Source organism: Kwoniella botswanensis, chromosome 1 (genome assembly GCF_036426115.1).
Source record: "Kwoniella botswanensis chromosome 1, complete sequence".
Lineage (NCBI taxonomy): Eukaryota > Fungi > Basidiomycota > Tremellomycetes > Tremellales > Cryptococcaceae > Kwoniella > Kwoniella botswanensis.
The window spans coordinates 376,433-402,560 of NC_088599.1; the positions used below are offsets into that span (position 1 = coordinate 376,433).

At 43.9% G+C, this 26,128-nt stretch overlaps 11 protein-coding genes across 11 annotated transcripts; 4 read left to right on the forward strand and 7 right to left on the reverse strand.

The window, feature by feature from the left end:
• Positions 1 to 239: 239 nt before the first annotated feature.
• L199_000143 (uncharacterized protein) lies at positions 240 to 1,425 on the reverse strand (the record flags this gene model as incomplete). The annotated part of the gene is made up of 3 exons (XM_064885916.1): positions 240 to 1,127; positions 1,197 to 1,322; positions 1,393 to 1,425. 3 exons carry the CDS (start codon positions 1,423 to 1,425, stop codon positions 240 to 242), a joined length of 1,047 nt encoding a protein of 348 aa, XP_064741988.1.
• Positions 1,426 to 3,503: 2,078 nt separating this feature from the next.
• L199_000144 (uncharacterized protein) lies at positions 3,504 to 5,088 on the reverse strand (the record flags this gene model as incomplete). The annotated part of the gene is made up of 4 exons (XM_064885917.1): positions 3,504 to 4,215; positions 4,288 to 4,492; positions 4,576 to 4,871; positions 4,943 to 5,088. The coding sequence occupies 4 exons, from the start codon at positions 5,086 to 5,088 to the stop codon at positions 3,504 to 3,506; spliced, it is 1,359 nt and encodes a 452-aa protein (XP_064741989.1).
• A 1,317-nt stretch (positions 5,089 to 6,405) lies between these two features.
• Positions 6,406 to 10,225, reverse strand: L199_000145 (uncharacterized protein; the record flags this gene model as incomplete). The annotated part of the gene is made up of 6 exons (XM_064885918.1): positions 6,406 to 6,530; positions 6,614 to 7,424; positions 7,497 to 7,610; positions 7,755 to 8,157; positions 8,227 to 9,233; positions 9,311 to 10,225. The coding sequence occupies 6 exons, from the start codon at positions 10,223 to 10,225 to the stop codon at positions 6,406 to 6,408; spliced, it is 3,375 nt and encodes a 1,124-aa protein (XP_064741990.1).
• A 1,975-nt stretch (positions 10,226 to 12,200) lies between these two features.
• On the forward strand, positions 12,201 to 15,670 carry L199_000146 (uncharacterized protein; the record flags this gene model as incomplete). Its single annotated transcript, XM_064885919.1, has 11 exons — positions 12,201 to 12,311; positions 12,375 to 12,645; positions 12,713 to 13,060; positions 13,134 to 13,495; positions 13,562 to 13,864; positions 13,925 to 13,980; positions 14,043 to 14,108; positions 14,175 to 14,279; positions 14,342 to 14,599; positions 14,662 to 14,774; positions 14,841 to 15,670. 11 exons carry the CDS (start codon positions 12,201 to 12,203, stop codon positions 15,668 to 15,670), a joined length of 2,823 nt encoding a protein of 940 aa, XP_064741991.1.
• A 429-nt stretch (positions 15,671 to 16,099) lies between these two features.
• L199_000147 (uncharacterized protein) lies at positions 16,100 to 17,032 on the reverse strand (the record flags this gene model as incomplete). The annotated part of the gene is made up of 2 exons (XM_064885920.1): positions 16,100 to 16,399; positions 16,478 to 17,032. 2 exons carry the CDS (start codon positions 17,030 to 17,032, stop codon positions 16,100 to 16,102), a joined length of 855 nt encoding a protein of 284 aa, XP_064741992.1.
• Positions 17,033 to 17,865: 833 nt separating this feature from the next.
• L199_000148 (uncharacterized protein) lies at positions 17,866 to 18,732 on the forward strand (the record flags this gene model as incomplete). The annotated part of the gene is made up of 5 exons (XM_064885921.1): positions 17,866 to 18,196; positions 18,409 to 18,436; positions 18,491 to 18,513; positions 18,619 to 18,640; positions 18,696 to 18,732. 5 exons carry the CDS (start codon positions 17,866 to 17,868, stop codon positions 18,730 to 18,732), a joined length of 441 nt encoding a protein of 146 aa, XP_064741993.1.
• A 216-nt stretch (positions 18,733 to 18,948) lies between these two features.
• Positions 18,949 to 20,632, reverse strand: L199_000149 (uncharacterized protein; the record flags this gene model as incomplete). The annotated part of the gene is made up of 5 exons (XM_064885922.1): positions 18,949 to 19,901; positions 19,985 to 20,148; positions 20,226 to 20,279; positions 20,367 to 20,434; positions 20,522 to 20,632. The coding sequence occupies 5 exons, from the start codon at positions 20,630 to 20,632 to the stop codon at positions 18,949 to 18,951; spliced, it is 1,350 nt and encodes a 449-aa protein (XP_064741994.1).
• A 526-nt stretch (positions 20,633 to 21,158) lies between these two features.
• Positions 21,159 to 22,737, reverse strand: L199_000150 (uncharacterized protein; the record flags this gene model as incomplete). Its single annotated transcript, XM_064885923.1, has 5 exons — positions 21,159 to 22,069; positions 22,172 to 22,272; positions 22,366 to 22,419; positions 22,488 to 22,555; positions 22,627 to 22,737. The coding sequence occupies 5 exons, from the start codon at positions 22,735 to 22,737 to the stop codon at positions 21,159 to 21,161; spliced, it is 1,245 nt and encodes a 414-aa protein (XP_064741995.1).
• Positions 22,738 to 23,258: 521 nt separating this feature from the next.
• L199_000151 (uncharacterized protein) lies at positions 23,259 to 24,040 on the reverse strand (the record flags this gene model as incomplete). Its single annotated transcript, XM_064885924.1, has 5 exons — positions 23,259 to 23,275; positions 23,380 to 23,434; positions 23,538 to 23,641; positions 23,747 to 23,801; positions 23,945 to 24,040. The coding sequence occupies 5 exons, from the start codon at positions 24,038 to 24,040 to the stop codon at positions 23,259 to 23,261; spliced, it is 327 nt and encodes a 108-aa protein (XP_064741996.1).
• A 426-nt stretch (positions 24,041 to 24,466) lies between these two features.
• On the forward strand, positions 24,467 to 25,163 carry L199_000152 (uncharacterized protein; the record flags this gene model as incomplete). The annotated part of the gene is made up of 5 exons (XM_064885925.1): positions 24,467 to 24,613; positions 24,766 to 24,787; positions 24,852 to 24,932; positions 24,999 to 25,012; positions 25,131 to 25,163. 5 exons carry the CDS (start codon positions 24,467 to 24,469, stop codon positions 25,161 to 25,163), a joined length of 297 nt encoding a protein of 98 aa, XP_064741997.1.
• A 455-nt stretch (positions 25,164 to 25,618) lies between these two features.
• Positions 25,619 to 26,028, forward strand: L199_000153 (uncharacterized protein; the record flags this gene model as incomplete). Its single annotated transcript, XM_064885926.1, has 2 exons — positions 25,619 to 25,826; positions 25,904 to 26,028. 2 exons carry the CDS (start codon positions 25,619 to 25,621, stop codon positions 26,026 to 26,028), a joined length of 333 nt encoding a protein of 110 aa, XP_064741998.1.
• Positions 26,029 to 26,128: the final 100 nt, after the last annotated feature.

Sequence of the window (26,128 nt, forward strand, 5' to 3'; positions counted from 1 at the left end):
AAAGCCGGCTGTACCCTCGACCGACAAGTCACAGATCAACTCTACATCCTGACTGGGATGAGCATACATGGTCGTATTAAATATGTACCTCTGTATGCATTGGAAGCCGCCAACTCAAGCATAAGAAACTGATGCCGTTCTATGACGATGAACACACCAAGACCGATATCACAACTTGTGCCGCAAAGGAGGCAGATAAAGCATGGCATCTACATCCTTCAAGCTGTTCTACGTTCCTGCTACATCTTCAACCGAATATTCCCAACCTTCAAATCCAAGGTACTCTCCACATATTCGACCTCCCTTACTACCTTCTGCGGCAGCGGGGAAAGTGAGAGTGAGTACGCTCCATTATATTTTGATTCGTTCAACATCATCCTCGTCTGTTCGATCTCCCTCCCATCTTGATGGTTATCGTTCAAGTCTAAAGGTATAAGATCTAGAAACTCCAGTGAAGAAGGTGATTGTGGATTCATATTCCCCCTTTCATGCTCTTTCGAAGTCAAACTAGCAGGTGAATGGAAAGGATCGAAATTGTTAAATGCCATTTCAGCCTGTTGAGCGATTGAAGGTGTCTGTGCTTGATGAGCACTTCTCGAAGAGGAAGAGGAAGAGTCAAGTATGGTTTTAAGACCTAATCCCGTCAAGATCGGTGCCCATCTAGTTGACATAGTAGGTGAATGACTACTACAGCTAGACGAGTTCGACGGCGATGATGATGCTTTTGCACTGGCACCGGCACCGGTAATTTTTGATCGTACACTCCCTGCATGTCCATGTGGGTGATCTTTGATGTTAGAAGATGACGTCGAAGGTATATCAGGTTTAGAACTTGATGACCGTCTTAATGCAGGGGTAGATGCGGCGGATGGAACAGGACTACTCGTCAAGCTCCGACTTCCCCTTCGGCCTCTTGCTCTTCCATCTAAACGATTCTTAGGTGATGATGGACCAGCTTGCGCAGACGAGGCCGGTAGAGGGTATCCAGCTTTAAGTAGTGTTTGTCTGACGGTAGTCGAAGGAGATGTTAAGGTGATAGAAGAAGGAGGTAATTTAAGATGTAAGCGAGTCAAATAGAATATATCTTGGAGACCCAACGATGAGAATTTGCTTTCGAGTGTTTCCAGCTAGACACAACACAAGTCGTCGATCAGTCATTTCATTTCATTCGATCGGTTGTCGGGATGTTCACTCACTTTCCCATGTTTACACATCAATTGTCTTCCCCTTCCCTTTGCTATCTTCGCTCTGGCATAACGCTTGACTACCTCCAGTGCGTAGTAGAAGGAAGGTGGGTGAGTAGGATCCGTCCGCTCAAGGCACTATACGAGATCACCAACCAGAATTAGTGTCCTGTATGATGGACTGGATGATCCCTTGGTTGGGACTTACGGAGATGACTTCGGAGAATTTTAGGATGACCATCGTTGGATGAAAGCTGGGCAAGGGCAAGTTCGTATGGCCAATGATCAGAAGGTGTGTCGGTGGATGAATACCGTTGTTTGTATGGACTTGATTTGAGCTTGAATGAAATCCCTATGCAAGTTCTATTGAAAGGGAGTGAATGGATGACTGGATGATTAGATGTTAAGATGATTGAGTAGTTGTGACGAGTGATTTTCTTTCAATCTGTTTTTGATCGAATAGAGTACACCTTTTGAATGATTCCAACTTTCGATGTCCATACGCCAATAGCTTCAAATGGTGATATGTACCAGAAGGATTTATACCGAGACCTACTGAATTGGCGTCAAAGTTGTTATATAGGTATGATGAAACACCCAAGCGACAAGGGTATAAGAGAAGGGAAGAGAGGATTTCTGGTCTCTTCATTCAATCCCCATTCGTGCCGATTAAAGCAACATAGGTTATATATCAATTCAAAAACGTAGATCAAAAATCCTTGTCGATCCTCTTCACGTGTAGCAGCAGATCGAAAATACATTACATTTCTCCTATCCTCTCCTTCTAAGCTTAAACGGAAGTAATTGGTGTAGCGTGTGGAAGCAAAAGCCAAGTTCCACTCATAACGGCATATCAGTCGAAAAGGAGGTTTTGAATCACCGTAGCTGGCTACGATAACGATGACGAGAAATGACAAGACAAGACAGGTCAAGGTGGTATTCTGTGAAAGCAATGCTCCGCCGATAACGGGGGGAAACCAATAGTCAATATTGCAGGGCAAGACCCCCCACAGCTAATGGTCAGATACTTGTCGAGAGGAGAAGTAAAAACTGTATGCAGACCCCAGTCGGAAGTGGAATCGGCAGATCTACAGGGTTGGGAGATCATTTGCGGTAATTACGAGTTAGTGAAAACTGATACGAAATCGGTCCAAGCGAATGGATAGGTATCCGTCTCAAGTGTATGATGAGGATCACTGTTGATCTTGTTGACTGATCAACGTACGTGTAGTTCATGAACATCATCAGATCACATGAGATACATGTGGATCAATCCTGGAGTAGTAACTTGGCATTATCTCTCATACTTGTTATCAACGGCATTTCTGTCACTATTACCAAATCCCTTGTGCCTGTCTATCAGCCCAAGAGCAGCTGTCACGACCCAATTGAATTGGATTGAGTTGATGTTGGCTCGCTTGATCTGCGCTTTACTAAATTACTAGTACCACGAGAAATAATCCCATTCTTTTGATATATATCTCGTACATGCAAAATATCGAAAATGACCACTTTCAGATATACCTCGGCATGTCCGGCAAATGATATATATATATATGGCTTGAAGTGGCTTGATGAACACGACCAGGCATGTGTTGGAATGTCCAGGACTCGTACACTACATTGATTGACATGGCAGATGCCGATCTAAGGAGACAAGCATGGTCATTTGCCTCAGAGTGACTCACCTTCGTATACCTGGGCGGAATCTATAATACTTAGCTGGAATCAAACTTATGATCCCATGTGTTACCATAAGCATCATAACTTGTCATAACACCCACCACCACCACTACTGATATTGATCTTATACATACTGTATTTGATCAATCATCTCAAATACCGAAATACTTCCATATCCCGAATCGGGACAAGAATTGTCAAATTCGATATCAAGGTTGCGCACTTGAGATCGAAAATCAGATAACAAACACCGACATAACGAAACTCTATTACACAGGTAACTGGAAGCAATCTACCTAGTATAACTTGGAATGACATGGGAAGTATATGGAATATACGAACTTACAATATACAATACAATGACCTCCATCTTGGATTATACAACGTCACTAATTTATTCAGCCAGATACTATAATCACATTTTATCGTTGATTGAAAGATTAGAAACCAATACGGGTATAAATTATAGATAGCTCAATTTTCAAAATCGAAAACAAGTGACGAGTTGTCCAATCAACGTATCTCGAAAAATATTGTCCACAAAGAAATATACAAAATCGAATTTGTGCTTATTGAATTGTCCACAGATTTTCGTCCTTTCATTTCTTACCCTCTTTGTGTTCACTTTGTATATGGTTAATATCCAAATTCAATTTTCCCCAGTGCCCTCGCACCTTCAACAGCACTATCATCAACTTTCAGTACCCTCTTGAATCTGACCTTCTCCTCCGTCTTCGCTAAACCATCTAACAATAAACTTCTATACCCTTTGGACATCATCAACCCACCACCTAAAACCAAAATCGTTTTATCTAATTTGACCAGACTCATATCTCCCAGGCATTCTAATGTTAATTCAATCAATGGTTGAATCGATTTTGAAACAATCCTCATAGCTTCCTTTTGTGATTTCTCATCTATCCCCAGTCCAGAGGTCATTTCCAATTCCAATGCAGCTTCACTCTCTATATCCATGTCGACATCGCTACTATCTTCTCCTTCTCCATCGGTACTTCCGGGAGGAGTCGGTAATCCATTCCTCACAGGATTTTCATCTGGAAATGCCCATTTGAGTACCACCCTGGCCGCTCCGGCAATCTTGGCGTTCCTCTTAGCTGTAGCTTCTCCGATGTCTAGTCCATCAAATATACTATTCGAGAGCGAGGCGAGGGTTATCAGATCTGCAGGGTCGGTCGTACCGAAATGTTCCAGTATGTCACGATGGAAGGCCAACAGAGGTGGTGTAGAGGATGAATAGATCGATGATGATGCATGCCGGTCAGCAAGCGCGAGGACACTCCGTATGGCTAGTCGACCAAGCCAAAATGCAGAACCCTCATCGCATAGCCTATAAAATCAGGCAACACGTTCAGCGCCGTAGTGTATGGATAGGTCGCACAAAGTCGTACGTAGAACTCACAGATATCCCCATCCTCTGGCTATACCCATATCTTCCAACGGTAATTTGCTGTTTGACCTAGTCGGAGTCTGAGTTTGATCGGAGATTTTGGGTGTGGGTGGTGATACTCTGATGGTCCGGCCTATTGTACCTGTTCCAGCAACTACCGTTACGACATATTCTATACCCGATATGTCCAATGCAGGTGCAGCAAGGAGATTGACATCTATCAAAAGCGCGCAGTAAATCATCAGCATCTTGTCGACTCTGTTCATTATATATACAGTGAAATATGATTACCATACGTACCATTTGACAATTTTATTTTATCTTGGGTTAAAGCCAGAGCGCCGGTAGCGAAAGGCATAAATCCCCTAGCGTCCGAATCGCAATTCACTCCTGCTAGACCTAACCAAGCATATTGAAATACCGATACATTGAGATTCGGTAATTTCTGATATGTAGAAGGTCCACCCTCGGAAGGTAAAAGGGGAAGAGAGGGGATGTATAAACCGGATGGGATGTAGATATTGGAAAGTTGAGATAAAGCTCGATAGGTAGCCAATAATAATGATTGAGAGGCAGCTTGGTATCCTACACTTTGACTGAGACCAATCACAGTTACATATCAGCTGAAAAGTCAATCCAATAAATGATATGGAGCGAATTGACCTACATGTTGCATGGACCAGCTATTCCTTTGACCTCTATACCGTCGCTCGAACGAATCACCACACATACTTTTGATCCACCCCCATCTGCACAGAGGACGAGCCGAGGGATGGTAGGTGAAGGAGGAGGAGTAGGTAATCTGGTTGTCATTGAAATTCGTTCAGTGAGGGGATTAACAGTAGTTTTACTTGATTCTCCTGTGAGAGATGTCTGAGTTAGGCTCTTCTGGCTCGTTTTGAAGATGTCTACTATTTTGTTCTTGTCTCGATTTTGGAATTGTCCAGCTTTCAGATTATAAACCCAAGATCAAAGAATGAATAAATTGTTCAGAATCTCCTTTATTCTACTTTCTCGCAATTCGATATTTATGTGATTATCCCTTTCTCCTATGAACCTTCTTGCTATCAGATATGCATGAATGAATTGTGCTCCTCCTTGTCCTTGATTTTCTTGATTGTTGACCAACAAAGATAAAGGATGTACCCTATTTATCTGAACCGATCTAAGCGATCACGGAGATCGATTGCTACTGCTTTTGCTACTATTGCATCCAGAGCGCAGAGCGGGTCACTTTCGGCAAAAGCGGATACAAGGTGAATATCGATCCAATCCTTCCTTTATATCTTTCAATCGTAGTGGTGAAAAGTATCCGATCGATCCCGCGTGAGCTGTGATGTTGGACTAAGGTAAGGTGACTATTTTGATGGTAGACAAACAAAGGGAAAGGAGGGTAGGGTGTATAGTGTAGGGAGTAGGGTGAATTGATCGTTGAAAGGAGGATTGATGATATAGATTTAATCCGGTTGGGTTGGGGGATTAGTCGTAATTGTATGCCAAGGGTGAATCAATTCGAGAATGAGGAATGGGTTATCAAGGAGTAAATATGTGTGAAGTCAGAGTCAATTAAGATGGACATTCCGTTTCATCCATCTCTCATGTCAGCCAATATTTGTTGATACAGTATCACACACAGCAGTGACGTATCGGACATCACCGCTCTGATCGCCGCTTTCGCCTAAAACTGCACTGCTACATCACACTATTGATCCGATGATCAACACCGTCAAGGGTGCATGCATGTCCATACGCTTGTTCGACCCAGACCCAAAATCCAAACTCAAACTCAATCAATTTGGAACACCAACATCAAACATTCAGATCTGTCACCGGGGAATAGGACCTGATCGGTAAGAACGGCGAGTCGAGTGATCGAAAGTGAGTGACGTGACCGAGTGCTTTCTCGGTTGATCCAAATCGAGTAGGACGTTATGCTATACGTCACGTGAAGATCATTGAGTAGTACATCTGTCCCTTTTCCGAGTACGAGTATGTTTATGTATGAAGGTGATCTAAATATATGATATTGACAGCCATAATCAAAACACACATATGACCATACAACCGTCCGGGGGTGTTACAGTATATCAATCAATCTATAAATCAATCCATCTATCCTGTCAACGTTCATCATCTATATTTCTGTAACTTCTGACAATACAAGAACAAAGTCTTAGCTGTCGTTCTACTAACATGTTGTTCATCTAATTCACCAAGGAATAACATTTCTCCTACTGATTTCAACAATGAGATGACTATATGGGCAAAAGAGACACAACCAAAGTCAATTCGGTTGCGATCGAGTATGAATGATCAACGGAGAGTTCACATGGCTCACCATCATCAGCTTTGATATCCGTCGTATCTGTATGACTAACACCTTCTTTAGACTCTCTTACAATTCCCATCAATTCACTTCCCATCAAGGTGAGGAAAAACAAATATGTCGGACTCAGATTAAACAAACTTTGTTCTCTGTCTTTCTCTTCTTCTATACCGGGATTATAACCATGCCAATTTTTACAGATTTCCAAAAATCTAATTGCAGATTCGACGACGATCTTCTTTGAGTTGATGTTGAGTTGATAATCTTTTAATTGTCTATCTTCAAATTCATTCGAAGGGGGATAAGAGATCGTCGTGTAACTCGTTGAGGAAGGCAGGTATTTCGATAAAGTTGAATTGACAGACATCCTAACGAAATGAAAGGTAATCATGATATGTTGCTTTGATGATTGACCAAAGCGCAATCCAAATGCCATACCAGTATTATCCATTGTGGGTGATACATTGCCATTCTTGGTTATATTAGCCGTTGAAAAGGTGACACTTCGTCCTAGGGCATTCTCAAATTCGGATTCCCACCATACCAACTCAACATTAACCTTCGCAGCCAGATTCTTCAACTGTTCGACTAGTTCTACTGGTGGTTGAGACGCACTGATGAGGGATTTGAATTTGTGTCTCCATTTGTTAAGGCTCGAAATCAGTCTAGCATGGAAAGTGAGTAAGACATCTTGAGCGGAGTGTCGTGCTTCACCATGAGCCATGGGGTTCGTGGGAGGTATAAGCATGTAACAAAATGACAAGGCGTCTCGAGGTGGTGGAGCATCGAGCGAAAGTTGAAGTCGTTCAGTACTATCGACAATCTATATCGGATCATACACCCCAAGTTGAATCAGGTCAATTGAATATCAACCATTAGATATGCAATCACTCACGTAGCACAATAACCATATCCTAGCCATGTCCAGATCGGTTGCGTGTCTTTCTGGTGGAACAAGACCCACAGAAGCGGCAATGGTGAATCTGGGTGAGGTCGAGGATTTCAGAAGCTATGAAAATGGAATGGAGATCTCCTCAGTCCGATCAAGTCCAAGTAATGATGGAACAGACGATCACTCGACCGAGGGCCGTGCGAGAACCTTCCAGGTGGAAGATGGGAGACGATCACAATCGACTGATATGCTTGAACTCACCTTGATCCATCCTCTTGCCCACCTAAACGCGGACCTAGCAATCACCGAAGCCTGTTCTCTCTCCGTCATGTAAGTAGCCAATATACACGCAGCGACAATCTCTTCTGGCCCTAATCCAAATTCCGCATCTAGCGGTTCATCTCCATCGGGATCTCCAAAATCAGGTGTATAACCACCTTCGAACCTCTGCCAACTTTCCGCTGGAGAAGTCTGCAACAGCGTGGTTACTTCTTCTGCTAGAACCCGATGATACTTCTTATGATACGATGATACCCTTTCTGATGATATCAAGCATAGTACCGATAGAAGTAAGGGGGTTATGTATTGTGGTCCGGCTATGTAGGGAAAATGATGGAATTGAAGAGGATAACCATATAATAATGGTGAGACACTTTGATGAAAACTGAGAAAGATACCCATTAACAGATCTATTTTAGTGGGATAATAAAGGATAATTTGGTGATCCACTTACTAATTGACAAGAAATAATGCATCCTTCGCGCTTACAAGACCTTTCTTGACGACATCTTTCCTAGGATCTTGCGATCCAATGACCATCAACTCAGTATCTTTGGCCCGTACCACATCCATCTGAGAATCAGGAGCCATAGTGTGTTCCTCATATGACGAGAGTCTTCCATTGTGGGTAGGTCGGTCCGGATTCTCAGCTGAATGAAGATCCGCTTGCGTGTATGGACTATGTACATAAGACGACGTCAGGATAGGTGGACTTGACATCCTTGTACGTGGTGATATACTTCTCATCTCTATATCATGAGGAGGTTGACCGATGATCCACCCCTCCCCACTTGAAGAAAGGACTTGACCAATTGAAGGATGGATGAAATGTGCGGTATCTACTGGACTCGTACGTAGCGGTGGGGTATGGGACATAGGTCTATTAGGAGGAATCAGAGGCGGTGGGAGTCTTGTCGAAGTTGAGACTGGCCGTGGAGAAGAGACCGTCGTGGAGGGCAGTCTGGTAATAACCGTCGATGAATGCGAATCGCCCGTGCCACTGTGGTGGCTGTTATTCTGAGACCTGGTCAAACTTGATCCCTGCAGCACAGAAGGTATGCTTGAGCTGGCACTGGATTCAGTCGGTGTGATCTCCCCAGTGGTGACGGCAGTCGCTGTGGAAGGTCTGGTACCCGAACCCTCTTCTTCTTCTAGTTCATCTAACTGGTTCTCAACCACTTTGTTATTCACTTTCCTTCTCTTGCCTCTCCCTCCTGTGTTTCTTGACTCTTCACTTTTCCCCGCACTGGGCTCACCAGCTTGTTGAGGTTGATACAGAATCGGTCTCTCAGGTGGATCATAATGATCTAATCCTTCGGGAAGTTCGGCGGAAACGAATGGTGGGATGATGTTCTTCTCCGTCAGGTGATGGAGTATATGATGTACCGCTTTGGACAGCTGGCTGAGATGATCAGTAGCTTCGTATACATCTCGGATGAGCTTTTGCTGAGTTTCGTCTTCCTGACATACCATTGGAGAAAATCAGTCAGTCAACACACACAGATAATAGACAATTCCAAGGAAGGACAACCACTCACCTGTGACTTGGGGAAGAAGATGCACTTCTCTTTCCTGACTTTACATCTTACACATTCTTGTGAGCCCTGCTCCAAGATGCACTTCAATTTGGCCTTTCGGCATTTTGTACATGCTTTTTGTTTCTTCTCTCTTGTCAATACTGACGGCACGGAGATCGATATCGTCGTTGGATGATGAGGTTGGTTGCTGTTGGTAGTGGGCGTGAGCTCAGCTTGAACCTTAGTTGATGAAGATGCTGAGGTAGGTGATTTTGTATTGACATTCCAAAACATCGTTGTCATCGGCGTCGAAGTCTCACTTTGACTCTCGTTTGAAGATGACTGAACTTGAGCATTGGCCGGTATGGATATCTGCCTAGGTCTCTTCTTAATGCTACCACTGGTTGTATCTTGTTCAGGCGAGATCTCATGGCGATTCGTAGATCTTGAAACTCCTTGGGCAGATTCATCGAGTGATTCATGGGTTGAGGCTCTGATAGCATGAGGAGAATATATGTGATCTTGCATCGATGCGATTTGAGATTGATCAATCGTCCTTCGAGAGGGTTCAGATGGAAGGTCATGGTGATAGTGCTGATGAGGTTGAGTATGAGGATAGTGTGCATGTTGATGATGGTCAGTATGTACTTGCCATTGAGGGTAAGAGTTGTTCCTCTGAGGTCCGTATGGCTGAACAGACGATGGCGGTGGATAACTTTGATTATGCTGCATCGCCGGATAAGAGTATTGAGGATGTAAGGGAGTAGAGGTAGAAGCAGAAGTAGGTATGGGAGTTGCAGGAGGTTGAATGGAGGTCATTGATGGAGAGTGTAGGGACAGGGAAGTCCTGATCATATTCGAGTGATTCTCGGGGGATGATAGGGGATTATCGTTGTTGCTATAAGACGTGAAGGGATGAGAATGGGACATTGACATTCTACCAGGAGTTTATCTAAGTTGATGATGAGATGTAATCCTCGATTTGAAAGTTGAAATGCGGTAGTGATCCTCGGTTTTTCGAGGATGAGGGATACAGAGCGAATCCTTTGGGAGGTGATTGCTCAGGTGATGGGATCGCAGGTATGAGGTCGTGTATCTGTGTGATTTGGTCGATGAATAGATGTGTGACGTGTGATGTGCTAAGAAAAGAGATGTGTCCGATACCGCCGGATGTATAAGTTGTTCTGATGGATGATGATGGTGATGTGAGCGTTCGGATGGGAAAAGGGATAGGCAAATGAGATGAGGGCGTAGTCAACCTAAAGTCGGGCTATGATGGATGATGATACCTTTTCCTCTATAAATGATGATGATGGTGATGATAAGTATATATGTGGACACAAGGGATATTATACCTTTTGACGATTCTCGTGTAGTTGATATCAGATAAAGATGAACATATGCTATGGGATAATGTTGAGGTGGGGGAGGGTAGATGATCAGTGGATGAAAGCGGCGATATGACCGATGCATATATCATATATCATCTGTCATCCTCTAAGAGGAGATCAGTCACGAGAGTTGATCATTTAGTTGGATGTCAATAACAAGATGGAGAGAGAGGACTGTGCGTGTCATCGTCGACTAGGTAGTGCCGGTGATCGACGCACGGTCCCGTTACCCCCTTTTCACCATGGTACAGAGCACAGACCCCCCGTCATCCGGGTCCTACTTCCCCTCGGATGTATATCAGTTCCCACTCGCAATTCCCATCCTGTGATCGATGATGGACCACTCTGTCCTAAGTGTCTCTTGGTCCAGCGAAAGGGATATGGGCCTATAGTGTCCGTGTCAACCTAAACTTTACTCTGAACATTGAACCAGGAACCGATCATTTGTGTTAGTGTTGACTAGAGTAGATTGTTGATGCATTGCCTCCCATATGCGAAACTATCACTCATTCCATCTAGCGATGATCGTAGTCAAGTAACTTGATGTACGTTTCTTGCCGAGCTAGAAAGAAACGTTGGGTGGTGTCAACGCGATTGATTTTAGTGCGTGGGGGATTAGCGATTGGCAGGTAACAAGTCCAAGACGAGACTTGCATTTGACGATCGAAATTGAGCTTTGGAATCAGTCTCTGCAACACCTCATTATAGTCTTCTGCATCTGCTGCTGGAGCGATTGTTTCCAGGTCGTAATGGCCTACTCAACATAGGTGCAGTTAAGATCCGTCTGGTCTGCCACCAATCCCCTCTAGACCGCCATCTCTGTCAATCTCCCAATCTAGTAAGCAGACTCGTTCCCCCGTTCTCTATTGCATATGGTTGAAGATGCTGAGCCAAGTCGAAAGGCTCTCGATGAGTTGTTCATGCAAGAGTACGCACCTGTTTTCATGTTTGGCGCGATTGACGTGATACTCTCTCTATTTAGCCCACCCATTCATTTATTCCAGGTCGGGAAGACCGTCGGGCATGACTAAGAGGGAAAAACTAGTGCTACCGTACATACTGGCACCACTGTTTGTTGGCCAGTAGTACGGTCACTTACACTCACACTCTTGCTTTGCGCATGTATGCACACGATAGATGATCAAAGAACGTTCTGTTGACCATATCCATCAATCTCGCCATCAGACCACACATCGATATCTTTACTACAGTTGTAACATTCAAGCTGGATCTGGTCAGATCTGAGTACGAGTATACTTTAAACTAGGTTATCACTCGCCAACTTGCCGGAATCGAAACGCAATCGGCTGAAATTCGCAGCTAGTGATCCTTTATCAATAGGACAGCAACATTCCGACGCTTACAAATCATCTTTCCATTGCCTCTCCTTCACATCACTTCACCCATTGCACTCCTCTCGTCATCTGGGGTCTTACGGCAGGGAGCGTCCACATCATTAGCCCATCCCGACTAATCATACATATCCGATATACCCTCCCAGACCAGCTGTTCTAACCAGGATGGATCCCACACCACCTTACGATGATATCCTGGATGATGAGACACTAGCACCGCTCAAGAGGAATCACGCCTGTCTGCAGTGTAAGAAGAGGAAAGTGAAATGTGATGCTGTGGGTTTATCTCTTTCTTTCTCACCACCAAAACAAGGATATTATGCTCACATGTTGTCACAGACAAAACCGACCTGTTCCCCTTGTCTACGTTCACACGCACACGCTGTCCGCTCAGCACATCGTAACGGAACTTCACCTCCTGTCCTCATTTGTACCTACGCGGAAGGGGATTCGCCTGAACCTGGAACTTCAGAGGAAGGTAAACCTAAGAAGAAGAAATCTATCGGTGGGAATAGTTCCTCAAATCATGCAGGTGTCAAGAGGCATCAGGTTGCACAAGGGAAGAGGGATACCGGGGATGAGGAAAAGGAGGTTTTGAAAGCCAGAATCGGTAAGTCAATCTTCTCTCATTCTATCGCTTTAGTATAAGGGCTAACCCACCGTGAAATACTGAATAGCGGAGCTCGAAGCTAGATTATCGGTTCTTACACCCCCAAGTTCGCACTCGAATATAGAACCTTCCTTACCGATCACGAGTTCGTCGACTTACAACACAGTCGTGAATGACATGCCATTCTCAGCTACAGTCCCACAATTCTCAAGCTCATCGTCTCGTCAGACAAGTGCCAGAGTCGAGCCGGTCCTGACAGATTTTGGAACGGGAGTCGAATCGTCTTATAACATACCCATCATAGGAGTGGATACCAACAATACTGTCCCGCTTCCTGAACCTATAGGAAATTTCAGTGGATTAGACGATTTCTTCATCGTACCAAAAGATTGGCCTAAAGGTCTGCCTCTGCCATGTAAGTCGAATCAATCTCTTATCAAACCACCGTTATCAAAGTCGCAATGCTGATTATACACCCCTCCCGGTAGTCCTACTTGAGCATCTCGTTGAAACTTTCTTCAATTACGTCCCGCAGACTCCAAGAATGTTACATCGAGCGACCTTATTAGCAAGAATCAAATTACCTCCCTCCTCGCCCGATTTCCCCTTCCCGGGTTTGTTACATGCCATTTGCGCTTCAGCGGCGACATATACCGCATGGGTAAACAATCTTGCCCCTCATCTCCTGGAAGAAGCTGTCCAAAGACATCTCGCGTTGGGTCTCGATCTAGAAACAATAGATGATTTCGGTCTGGCCCAAGCTCACTTGGGTAGTAAAGCTGTGGACATAACTACCTCAGTGTGCATTATGGGCAGTGGAGCGTTGATTTTCCAGTTGACTCAGACATGCGTGAGTGACCTTTCTTGTCTGCGCTCTCGAAAAGTTTGGAGGACTAAACGCCGTCTTGGAAAATAGATCTTACTGGCAGATGTATATTATCAAAAAGGATTTCCAATGAAAGGATGGATGATAGGTGGACAACCAGCACGACTTCTATCAGTGTTGGAATTATGTAACCGTCAACCTAAATCGAACAGCCACAAAGAACCTCTTCTGGGTCCACCGGAAAGTGATAAAGAACGTGAAGAAAGATTAATCACGAGCTGGATGGCGTTCGTAGTGGATGCAGGATTCACGATCAACAGTAGTTGGGCACCTGCCATGGCGTTGACCGAGATGAAATGCAATTTCCCCACCAGTGCTCAAGATTGGAACAAGGTAAGTTATATTTCTGGACTTACTCATGCGGTCCCGGGTCGTTCTGACTTTCATGATTAGCTGGATGGAATGGCCAAGAATCCCCAACATGCCGGCTCATTAGATCTATACTATTCGTAAGTCGGACTCAGGAGCGTTACGAGTGAACGTGACGAGTGATACTGACTGTCCTGCTCAGCCATCCCGTCGAAGATTCATTTGTTTTCGTGATCAAAGGCAGTGCACTCATGTCTCAAGTCGCTCAGTAAGTGGAAACTCTCTATCAATTTGCCTCATTTAGGAGACTGATTAACCTTGGCCTCATCTTTAGGTGGCTAAGGAATTGGCAACAAAGAGAAAAGCTGCCGGACGACGAGTTGACCGGGCCAACGATGGAGTCTTTCAAGTTGCTCAGTCACAGTATAGAAGCTTTCAGGTATGTTCTATGTTTATCTTCTCGTTGGAAATTTGCTGATCATGTTGTTTCCGCTGTCACAGCACGAGTCTACCCGCGTCCCTGAAGAATATCTGTCGACACCTAGACACTCAAATGATGGCATTCGATGCCAACCTACTTGCGATCCACCTCATACCGAACATTGCAACTTGTCTACTTCATGAACCGTTCATGCAATGGCTACCGTACGATCCCTCAACCATGGCTGTGCAAAGAGCCTACGATTCGATCATGGCGATCCTACATCTCATACCGAGCAATCTAGACATCACCTTGATCTTGACCCCTTTCTTGGCATTGTAGGTTCGAATTCGTTGGACTGCGTTTTCACACTTGCTGACTCTCATGCCATGACGACCAGGTCTCTGTACACAGTCGGGAGATTCATCTCAGATTTTACCAGACATGCTGAATCAACTGGACAGGACCAAACGGCTCTCAGGTATCGTGCAGATCTGAGGACTTTGATTAACAGTAAGTTTCGACACTTTGCAAGATTGTTTCTTCCTAAACTGATATTTGTTTAACTTTGTCATCTAGTCCTTGAGAGGTATGGTCAAAGACATCCTCTAGGAAATGCGATGGTACATTTCCTTGAAAGTTACATGCAAGCTACATCGAAGGACCAACCGATCAACCCGGAAGGGTTCTGTAAACTCAACACGAAGAGAATTGAATATTCAACTTTGACTCCGACTGAAGAGAATAACATCGAGATCGTATACCAAAATAAGATCAATCTCCATAACGACATAGCACAGAAGTACCCTGGTGGTATCGTTAATGGTGAAATTCAAATAGGTTATGATAGCAGCAAAGCGCCGACCGAACGGTCGACTTCATTTAGTGGGATAAGTCCCAATACTATCATTTCCTCTGCTTCGGGATCAGGAACATCCAATCAACCTACACCTGAAAGTATAAACAGTCTGAACTTCAATTGCGGCAATCCTAGCGATTGTCTGTTAAATTTTGAGAATTCGAATGCAAGTGGGAACGAGAACCGACAACAGAATGGGATAAATATTTCAGAATCAGCCAATACTATATACAAAACTGCTTCAAATTGGGATCCCAACCTCAATTCTAATGACAAGACCAACGATACTCCGCCTGCAGGCGATTCTTTCGAACATTGGAGCAAATCTTTTCATACGGATACAATCAATCAATTGAAACACCAACCTGGAGCTCAATTGCCTTTAATGACTTTCTTAGGTAATTTAGGGACAGATGATGCGATCCAACCTTTACCTATACCTGTTCCTTTACCTGGGTCGAACCAGGATTGGAAGGATAACGTAGTGGATTCGTTCAAGATCCCTCCAATTGAAATGAGCAGTAATCAGAATAGTAATCATAACCAATAGGAGAACTCTTGGACGAGGCTCAACAAAGTACGGGAAGGAGCATACTTCTTGCTTTTGGGAATTATCTACAGAGAGTATAGATGGTCAACGATCGAGTAGACAAGAGCCGAAAAAAGAACACGTTATGTATCAGGGTACTGTATTCGGTCGAAAGCTCCTCTCGCTTCGCATAGCCTTACCTAGATTTGTTTTTCTATATTTAACTTGTATCCTACTTTACAGTAAGACCATTTCATCACTCACTTTTCAATCTAATTTATAAAGCCGTATATTACATGCTATGTAGCGAATCATCATGAATTCAAGTTGTACAAGTTGGAGGACATCATGTCAGATACAGTACATCAAGTCGTGGAGTCACCTCTAGTGCATGCGCATCAATTGATCCGGGACTGTACTGTATAAATCTGATTGTACTTTGTTAACCCATCAATCAAAGAGAGATGTGACACTGTGCTCCAGCGTCGATCGATCCTCATCATCGGAAGAAGTATCAGCCTGACCTTGACCTTGAAGCGATCCAATGAGAAGGTCGCTACCCGCTGCCATTGCAGAGGCATCACTGGATTTCCTCCTTTGTTGCAACTCCCTCACCTCTCTCGGAGTATAGCTTCGATTGTTGTGTAAACTTCTGTACGAGTAACCTCCATCCCATGAAGATTGATCCACGGGGATATCAGTCCTAATCGATGGACGGAAGGTAGTCACTTTATCTTTCAAGGACGCTGGCTAATCACATCAATCGATCAACGATCAAATCAGTATTTCATCTCAGATTAACACCTAGTACGGTACAGTGATACTCACAATAGATCTTTTCAATGCCCATTCACAAATGACCTCAGCACAAATCCTTTTATCCTCCCTTGTGAGATTGGCATTACACAAACTTCGTTCGGCAAGTTGCACAGCTGAAGATTCAAGCTTCCTATCGAAGGCTTTCAACGTAGTCATCGCGTCCCAAAGACTTTGTCGACTATCTTTGTCCAACGATGGCACTGAACGTCTAGACGAGTTCGCAAGTGGCCAGTTCAATTGTTCCCCATTGCCGTTCCTCGCCTGGAATATGAAGATACTCAAATCACTGGGATCTTCGGGATTATCTCGTTTATGATTTCTGATCAAAGTAGCAACACCGTTTATCTTCGTCCTATGGGACGCGCAAGTCTTGACTTTACCTGACCTGCCATTTTTACTGGTAGCGTTCACCTCCAAAGCTGGTATATAAGGCTTGTTCTCCTGAGTGCTTTTATATTCGTCATAAGAGTTGTAAGGTCTGAGGAAACATGGTTCAGAAGGGTTGGTACTTCCCGGTACACATTTTTGGAAGATCGAATTTTTTGTCCAGTTCCTAGAAGGCATGTTGGTTAAAAGGCTGGTGTCGAGTTGAGTAAAATGCAATTTCTCGTTGGGGAGGCAGACGATATGAGATCTTATATATCTTTAATTTCGACGCTCATTGATAACAAGCCTGATGTCGCCAAAAAGTAAGACGGTCAAGAGCACCTTTGTATATGGGTGAAGCACGATTTTCTCCGCCTGAATTGCCTTCTGGGATCGGATGGAGTTGCAATTTGCTTTGTGCGATTGGCTGAAAGGATAAGCGTCCTTCCGATCCTATGTAATTAGAAGGTCAGAGTCGGGCTTTACCAGTGTTTTGAAATCACCAAAATATAAGTACATCCATTCCATTGTATCTCCTTTATCAACTACCGCCCCGACGTATCTCATAGTTCTTTCGGAGATGGAACACTGGGAGTGATAAGTGAAAACTACCACTGCCTCTGCTCGACATCGAAGGCCTTTGAGGTATAACTCTGCGGAGGAAGAGATATCATAGCCTCTGGTGATCAACTATTTAGGATTCCTTCCCTATCTTATCCGACTTCAGCGGGATACATGTCCGTTCACTCTACTTCGCGCTTCGCTCTTCTCGCTTCTAAATGCCAATCAACTCAGCTGCAGTATCTCTAGTAAGTCGGTCCACATATACCCCCTCATGACAATGGGTATGATTGACCCATTGCCACATTGCCACTTTTGGGTGCAATTGCCGAAATTTGCTTCCGTTTGACTACCACTTCTCCTTCAGCCAGTCTCGTCGCTGTTATTTGTGTGCCAAGTCCCATCAATAGATATATACTAGATAGATATACTAGATAGCCATACATAGCATAACCACATACACATCCAAAATGTCCCTTTTACGTTGCATTCCCCGAACCACCTCTATATCTCGCTCCTTCTCTTCCATATCCGCTCGAGCTTATTCCGCCGGTATACCTCAACCTTCCTACCCAGTCCAGGATAAACAACCTTCTTCCTCAACTCCTCAAAATCTCCAACAGTCCCCCAACGTAGCTACGACATGGTCGACGGGCCAGAACCCCAAACCCCACGCATATGATAACCAGCGATTCGAGCAGACCGCCCTGCAGTTCCAGCCTAATGCCCCTTCCGCTATGGGGATGGTCAGTGAGGATCCAGTGAGGTTGGTCAATGGACGAAGAGCTACTTGTGATGGTGGTGAGTAGGGTTTCGTATCGATGGTTTTCATCAATAGAAGAAGTAGGAGAGTGGATGAGGAGGAGATGTGGGACTGGGGGATGGTGTATCAAGGTGGTGTTGCGGTGCCATTTATGAGGATTGTGCTTTATGACCGTGATCTAAGCTGGGGAAGCATTGGTCATTGCTACCCCGCTGCATAGGATGATACTGATGGAACTGTTCCATATCAGGTATGGGAGCTCTTGGACACCCTAAAATGTAAGTTGAATTCATTTCCAGTGATACGAACCTAGCTGATTCGTGGATTTTCAGTTTCATCAACCTCGATAAGCCAGGTTAGTCTGATGTTCTTTAACCTCCTTAACGAGACTAGGCTTCGTCACCGCCTGGTACCGATTATATGCTGACACAACCTATCTGAATGACTCGTACTTCAACAGGACCCAAAGTGTGTGGATACTGGTAAGTCGAATGAATCTGACTCTTATACTGTGCACTGACAATCACCATTGAACAGCGGTACTCGATTCGAGCAAGCGCATCACGAACATTAGATGGACTGGATATCATCGTGTACTAGATCGGGATATGCATTTGATATGGGACAGATGTTGAGTGAGCTGGCAGGGTATATTGCAATCGTTCAAAAGCATATGGAAGAGATAAGACACAATTCCTCGTGAGAAGCGTGATTATCGAGACTCATTCTACTTTCCTTCCCCTCACTCCTACAGAAAATGTATTGTATATCGTCTGATTTCTTCCCCCTTCTATACCCAACTCCACATTTGACTCTGCCCGATATCCAACTCTCTTTGAACGTACCCACATACACCTAAAATATGATCCCCATCCTCTCTCACACCCACCTCTACATCTCTTCCACACTCTTTCCACTTCTTTACCAACTCACTTTGTGGATCCAACCCCCATACTTCTCCATATCGTTTCGAATCACCTATACCCGACGTACTGACAATCCGATCCAAGGCTGAGAGTAAAGAGTTCAGATGATAGGGTTGCAAGTTATGTATATAAGTCATAAGCAAATTAGGCGAAATCTGATAATTGTCCAGCGCGAAGATGACTATCGTTTCTTCACTTTCTCCACTGTGCTCACGTGAATTAGAAGATTTCTTCAGTCGTAGACCCCATGGAATATCACCTTGAGTGGAAGAAGAAGGTTTGACAGCCAATCGATCAGGTAAGAAGGATCCTCTACTCCTTACGAAACTTAACAATCCTCTTGAGGATGGATCTTGAACCAATATCGCTTGATTGTAAGTATCGATATTTTCAAGTTTGTGTTTGATACTTTGAGAAAGTATCGAACCGATTTCGAACAAATCCGATTCCCATATTGGATCCCATCCAAGATTTGGCGAATCGTCATCTTTATCTTTGAATGTTGAAGAGCAACTGTCCCTGTTCGAGTTCAATGACCATGTGAGTCTATAATTCCATTCTGCTCGACTCTTCCATCCATAGCTTTTTCGCTTGTCTGAACCAATCTTACAATTCTCGTAAAACTTGATTGGTAAATCAGACCATAATACACTGGCTATCCCTTTTGGTAGTATATCTTCACTGATAGGTAATGGTGGTTCACCCCATTTATCAACTGGATATTCTGGTATGTCATCGCTGATAGGATGTCCAGGGTCGGAAGGTGAGAGTAAGACGTAATGTAATAATTGAATGAGATGTTTGGCATATCCTTTACCTGATGAAAGCCGATTAATTCGTCAATCAACACGCAAAGTCTGAATGAAAGAATGAAGATCTGACCCCAGACCCGACACTTACCTCGACGTCTGATGGGAGTAGCAACGGTCGTAACGGTGTAATACCATTCATTACTAATCGTTACGATCCCACCATCATTCGGATCTGAATTGGATGTGGAATTGGAATTGGATTTGGATTTGGATTTGGAATTGATTGATTTGTAAAAACACTTAATTCGATGTCTACAGTAGTATAGGATTGTCAGTAAAGTTTATAGACAGTTAGACCACAATTCGAGAAATAAAGTTTTGACAAATACGTTATACATGTTGAATATATTTGTCCATCATAATCATCTCTTCGTACTAATACCCTACATATTCAACTTGATGTCAGTTCTTCTTACCTTGCTTGACATTTCCACATCCGCAGGAAATGATGGTTTCTTTTCCGGACTTACCAAGTCAACGCTCCTGAATCTTTAGCCCATTCAGAAGCATGTTCTTTTCCGTAGAATACTTGGAATTCCTAGTGAAGCTCAACCCGATACTGTATGAGTTCACAATGTGATAGGTAAAGATAACGAACTTCTTATCTTATCGATAGTTTACTTACCTCCCAGGTCATCGCATTGCGCCACTCATCAATTTCGAAGCTTGCCTGAACGTGTGCCTCGATTTGAGACGGCGAAGCTAATCGGATAGTATATAATTGAGGGTCTAACATCTTTACAAGATCAAAAGGTCGTACTGTACTGACTTAGTACTGTATGTTCGAAGCTGATAGATGTATTCAGCTTAACAAGTGACAAGAAGAGTGAAAGAACGATAATAGAGACTGTTCTTTGTCGATGAACTGTGGTATTATCTCATATGCATATTCGTCTGCATATACATACTGTGGTTCAGGGTGAGAGAGTCAAGTTGAGGTTGAAAGGAGAGGGGAATGTTTGTTGGGTTGTATGAGTATAACAAGCAAAGGAAGGGGTGATGCCAAACCAAACCAACACTATACATCCTTAGTATATAACCCAACAAAACAAATGCAGGACATCTCAGTATTTGATCCGATGTTCTCTCAGTCCCAGAATATCATATATGACACACATAGATATACAACTACCATGTTCTAGCGAAACGTGGATGCATATGCTGGTCTATTCTCTACGATCTTTAGTAACTGAAACCCAGTAGACGTGAATCATCATATCATACTGTACTAAAAAACCGTTCAAATTCGGATTACTTAGCATTCACACCCAGCTCCACATCTGATGATCTACCATTTCCGCCCCCTCATCCAGGTAATTACATACCCCCAAAACATGACTCCTTAACCCATCTCTAATATCAATCTTGACATTCCTATCTTCCATGTTTTCCAACTCTTTGACCCATGAGTCCGAGGGATTCGAAAGGTTGAATCCCCATATTTCACCTTGTGTCCATGGTGCATTGGTATCTCTAACTACATCTTCCAATACCTCCAATAGAGAGCTCACTTGGTCCGGTTGTAGATTGTGTACGTAGGTAAGCAATAGTCGAGGTTCAACAAGGAAATTCTCCAAGGCGAACATCACTATCGCTGTATCCTCTCCATCTTCATCTGTGGGTGATCTCAACCTCACGCCTAGAGGAAGTGGTTTTGAATTATTTTTCCATTCTGTAGGCGGAACAATGAATGAACCTCTCGTCCCAATGAATGTCAGGGATCCTTTCGTAGATGGATCGTGGGTCCATAATGATTTGGATGAAGTTTTCGATTTATTGATATTCGATTTGGTGGATTCAGTCAAGATAGATTTTATCTCTTCTAAATCCTCTTGATGGATCAAATCCCATATATCCTGTCCTTCGACCGTCCTAGTGCGATTATCGAGATGTAGGTCAAATACCAATCTGCTATTCCATTCTTTCCTATACTCATACCCTTTTCCAGTCAGGCCTATCGTACAACTTTCATAAAAGCTCATAGGTATGTCTGCCCATAGTACGCTGGCACATGGTCTGGGAATCGCGTCCTTGAGGTAAGAAGGGACGGGAGGAGGGGGTGATCCCCATTCGATTGGAAAGGAGGGGATTGGAGAGGGTGGATCGCCCGGGGATAAGGGGTTTAGAAGGATGTAATGTAGTAAACGAATGAGATGGGTAGCGTAGCCATGTCCTATAAAAAGGGGATTTAGGAATGATATCAATCCACCTTCTATCTTTTGATTATGGATATTGTACTGTGATGTACATGCGAGTCAGAGTAGGATAAACTCACCTCGATGTTCAATTGGAGTGATCACAGCTGTTATGTTATACCAATATCCATCGATGACTTCCAGCCCGAATCTAGGCTTTATCAAGGCTTTTTTTCGATGACTAGGTAAATGAGATACGTATATCAGTCAAATCACCCCGGACGCTATCATAGCCTCGCTTTTGAGGGTTTAGGATATGATACTGTTGACTCACGTTGCAAGTATCGAATATACCGGTCCATCATAATCGTCTTTTCTAACTAGGACCCTACAACGTGTCATGAGAAGGGTGTCAACGATTAGAAATTCGCGATTGACAAGAAAGATATACCTCACCAAGTAAGCATGGCATCATCTTTCACCCATTCAGCTTGAGTTTCTCCATGTCCAAATTCGAGAAATTGCTAAAATATGATGTGGGCTCAGAGGTTAGACGCTAGGCATATGCACGGAGAAGATGAGCAACTTGACTCACATCCCAATTCATCCCACACCTCCAATAAGGCATCTCGAAACATGCTTTTTCATGTTCTTCAGCCTGTTCTGCAGATGCTATGCGGATAGTGTACTGTGTAGGGTCAAGCATTATAGTGCGCAAGATCGTTTGGATAGATAGATGTAATCAGGTGAATCAAATTTGGATTGTTGGACTGGAAAGGGAAGGAGAGGGGATAAATCGAAAATCTAGCTTTGGCGTTGACTGGGAACACTTTCTGAACTACAATATCTATGCATATTGTCGAGCATAAGATGATCGTAATCATCTCAAGCAAACTCCTTTCTAATTTATCGAGTCAGTAGTCAGTAATCAATTAATCTTGTTGACTCATGAAAACGATATGACCAGAGCGGATCAGAGGTGACCTCCACCGAAGAGTCATTATGATCCCATCCATTGCGAGGAAGGACGTGCCTACAAAGCAATGTAGGGAGGGCTCTTCAGGAGCTTTCCGAACTATAGTGCCAATATGCAGGCCGGTATCTGAGAGACTTGAATGTGTGACGGAAGTAGTATAAGGTCAAAATGCATACTCATTGCGCTCTCTACCTCAAACGTTCCAATCTCAAGTCATCTCCAGTCTTCCTCATTCCACCCTATCAAGAGATCTAGGCGGATCCAGCGGCTAAAGTCAAACAAGGTGCGTATCAGCTTTGATCCAGCTGCTTTCCTTGAGGGGACGACACATGGGAGAGGCTGTATGCATATGCGATCGATATCGTAACTCACCATCAAGCTCGGCGAGGTATTTCTTGGATTCTTCATCATCTTGCTTTTGGAGGATCTACAATTTAAAGATTATATCAGTATACGTCTTCTTCGCCGTTCCATCGTAGCAGATCATCCATCAAGCTAGTGGGGATGTGTGTGTAGATCACCAAACTCACAGCTTTGAGCAAATCGACGTATCTCTTCTTAGCGTCCTCTTGGCTGGTACCTTCAAGTGCTTTCCAGGCCTTGTACTTGGCTTTGGCGACAAAGTCAAACATACCTGGTGTAGCGATGAACATCAGATCGGGTCTCACATACCCTCAGAATGCTCGATGGGGAGTAACCAATGGTGAAAGACACGTAGGAATGAGGTGGTCTGACTCACCAGGGGCAGGTCCAGTGTTATCACCTTCGTTGGCTTGTTTGAACGCACCGTAGAACTGTGATACAGGTCAGCGCAAAATCATGTCAATCAAGAGTCATATTCACTACCCCATAGCGGTGTGTAGCGTGGGTTGTTTCCTCTAGCCCATATGATGACGAGTGTACGGCTTCCTGCGAAGAAAGGGGAAGGAGCACTCACGGCAAGTTTGTCATCCTGGGAAGGTTGGACAGGTCCGTCCTTTGGGAGGCCTTGTACGATGGCCACTGCTTTGTCGAATTGAGCTTGGACTGACATAATTGCTGGTGGTGGTGTCGTGATATGACTGAGGAGATGTAGATGATTGACTACACGTCGTGAGTTTTGATCATCTCTTGATTGACTACAGGATTCGACGGTTATCCAACGGACATGAACCGGTGGGGATATTCTGTATGACGTGTGCCTAAATCCATTCAACCAAAGCCAGATATATCCGATAGGCTCGTGGGGGTGCAATTAGGCATAACTCGCGCGTGTCGAGACTGACGTCATTCCGACCGGGTGCATCGGTCCAATGGATGGATTGAGCGCGATGAATGGTGGACCATGGGAATGTGATGTGGGTCATATCGAATCAACAACCAGTTTATAGTTAAGACTCCATCATCGTTCATCTATACATATCACTCAACAGACCAGACACTCTCATCCACACAGTGCAGTCCACACCAGCTCACAACAATGTTCCCATCCACCATCGCTCTCAGACAAACTTCCACCGCCCTCCGACGGCCCGTGCTCCGATCCACCTCCATCGCATCAACCGGCTTGGGGATCGCAGGTAGACGATGGAACACTCAAGAGCAAAGAGGTGGTAAATCCAAGTTGGTAAGTATCATTTCGTCCGGTTCACAATCGCATATCAAATACAAATACAAATGCAAGGGAGCCGTAGAGAAAGAGAGGGAGCTCTGCACAACATTGGTCAAGTGTGTCAGAATAGTAAGAACGTGACTGACCAATGATAATTTCATAAATAGATCTTCCGATTCGGTCTTCGAGGTGAGTAAAGCGTATCTTCCCTCCAGAAAGAGACATTACTGACACTTCTACCTTACTCTCCCAGACATTCCCGTCGAACTCTACCCTATGGCTTTCGTCGTAGCTGCCGCATGTGTTGGAGCAGGCTTCGCTGTCGGTCGACATTGTAAGTTGTTCTCTGTCCTTTTGTCCCTCGATTTGGGTATAGTGACTCAATGTGCTTCTCTCATAGTCTACCTCGATGGTGTAAGTTCTGCTTCTACCCCCAACGATTGATTGATCTACTCAAACTCAAACTTCCACTCATCCTTCGTCCCTCGAATCCTCACAAGTCAAACATGCTAACACCCTATACTTACTATAGCTCCGAATCGGCCCAACTGGCAAGAAAGAGTAATCATTCCATGAAATGGACTGGACGGTTGTATGAAACATGGATAGGAAGTTGAAACGACGTCAATAAGAATCAAAATCGAACCAAAGAATATGCATAGTAAATAAGAAGCGAATTTATGCTCTTTATACTTGTACTAACCTAACTTTTTGCACATCGAGGTTCTGACGTACGAAGATGATTAGTAACTCCAAAAGGCGTATACTAAACATCATTACAAACTATCCTTTTACTTCGTTGATATAATCATTGCTTCTTTCACTTTCACTCTCGCGCATCAGGTATTGTATCGCTATTGAAATCGAAGGACTTACAATTTTACGTCAACCTCTCAATCCCCTTACCCTTTGCGACATCTTCGCTAGGTGTGAATCTTATATGCTCGAGTGGATAGATTTCTATCCAGATTTGACCCAATACGTTTTTGACTTGATACGAATCCAAGCCTGAAAAAGAAGATGACATCTAGATTCGGATACACACATACAGACCTCCCTTCTGCTGATCCGCAGGACGGTTCCATTGAAGCGGGTGCGTTCAAGGCCTTAAAAGGGGAAGAGATGTATAAGATACAAGAGCAAAATTCTTGTACCGATGAGACCAGTAAGGATGATGATCTTGATTCAGATGCAGAAATGAATTTGGAGGTTGACCAAGATGAACAAGGTAAGCTTATAAATTTCCTACGGAGATACAACATGTTAAAGCGCATGTGTGTCATCGTGTCTCGGTCATTATGGTAGATAGCGAAAAACACCCTCCCAACACTTTGTTGAGAGGAGAATTGACTTTTACCAAAAAGAGATTGGTCGGTTTGATAAAAAGCAAAAAAATAACTCAGAGCCAATCTGAAAAACCTGAAGAATGAATATGAAGATGAATTGACGAGAGTGAGATGTAAGATTATCGATGGTGAGGTGATCACCTTGTTAGCCATGAGGTTGATTGATCTACCTTGTAATTCGAGG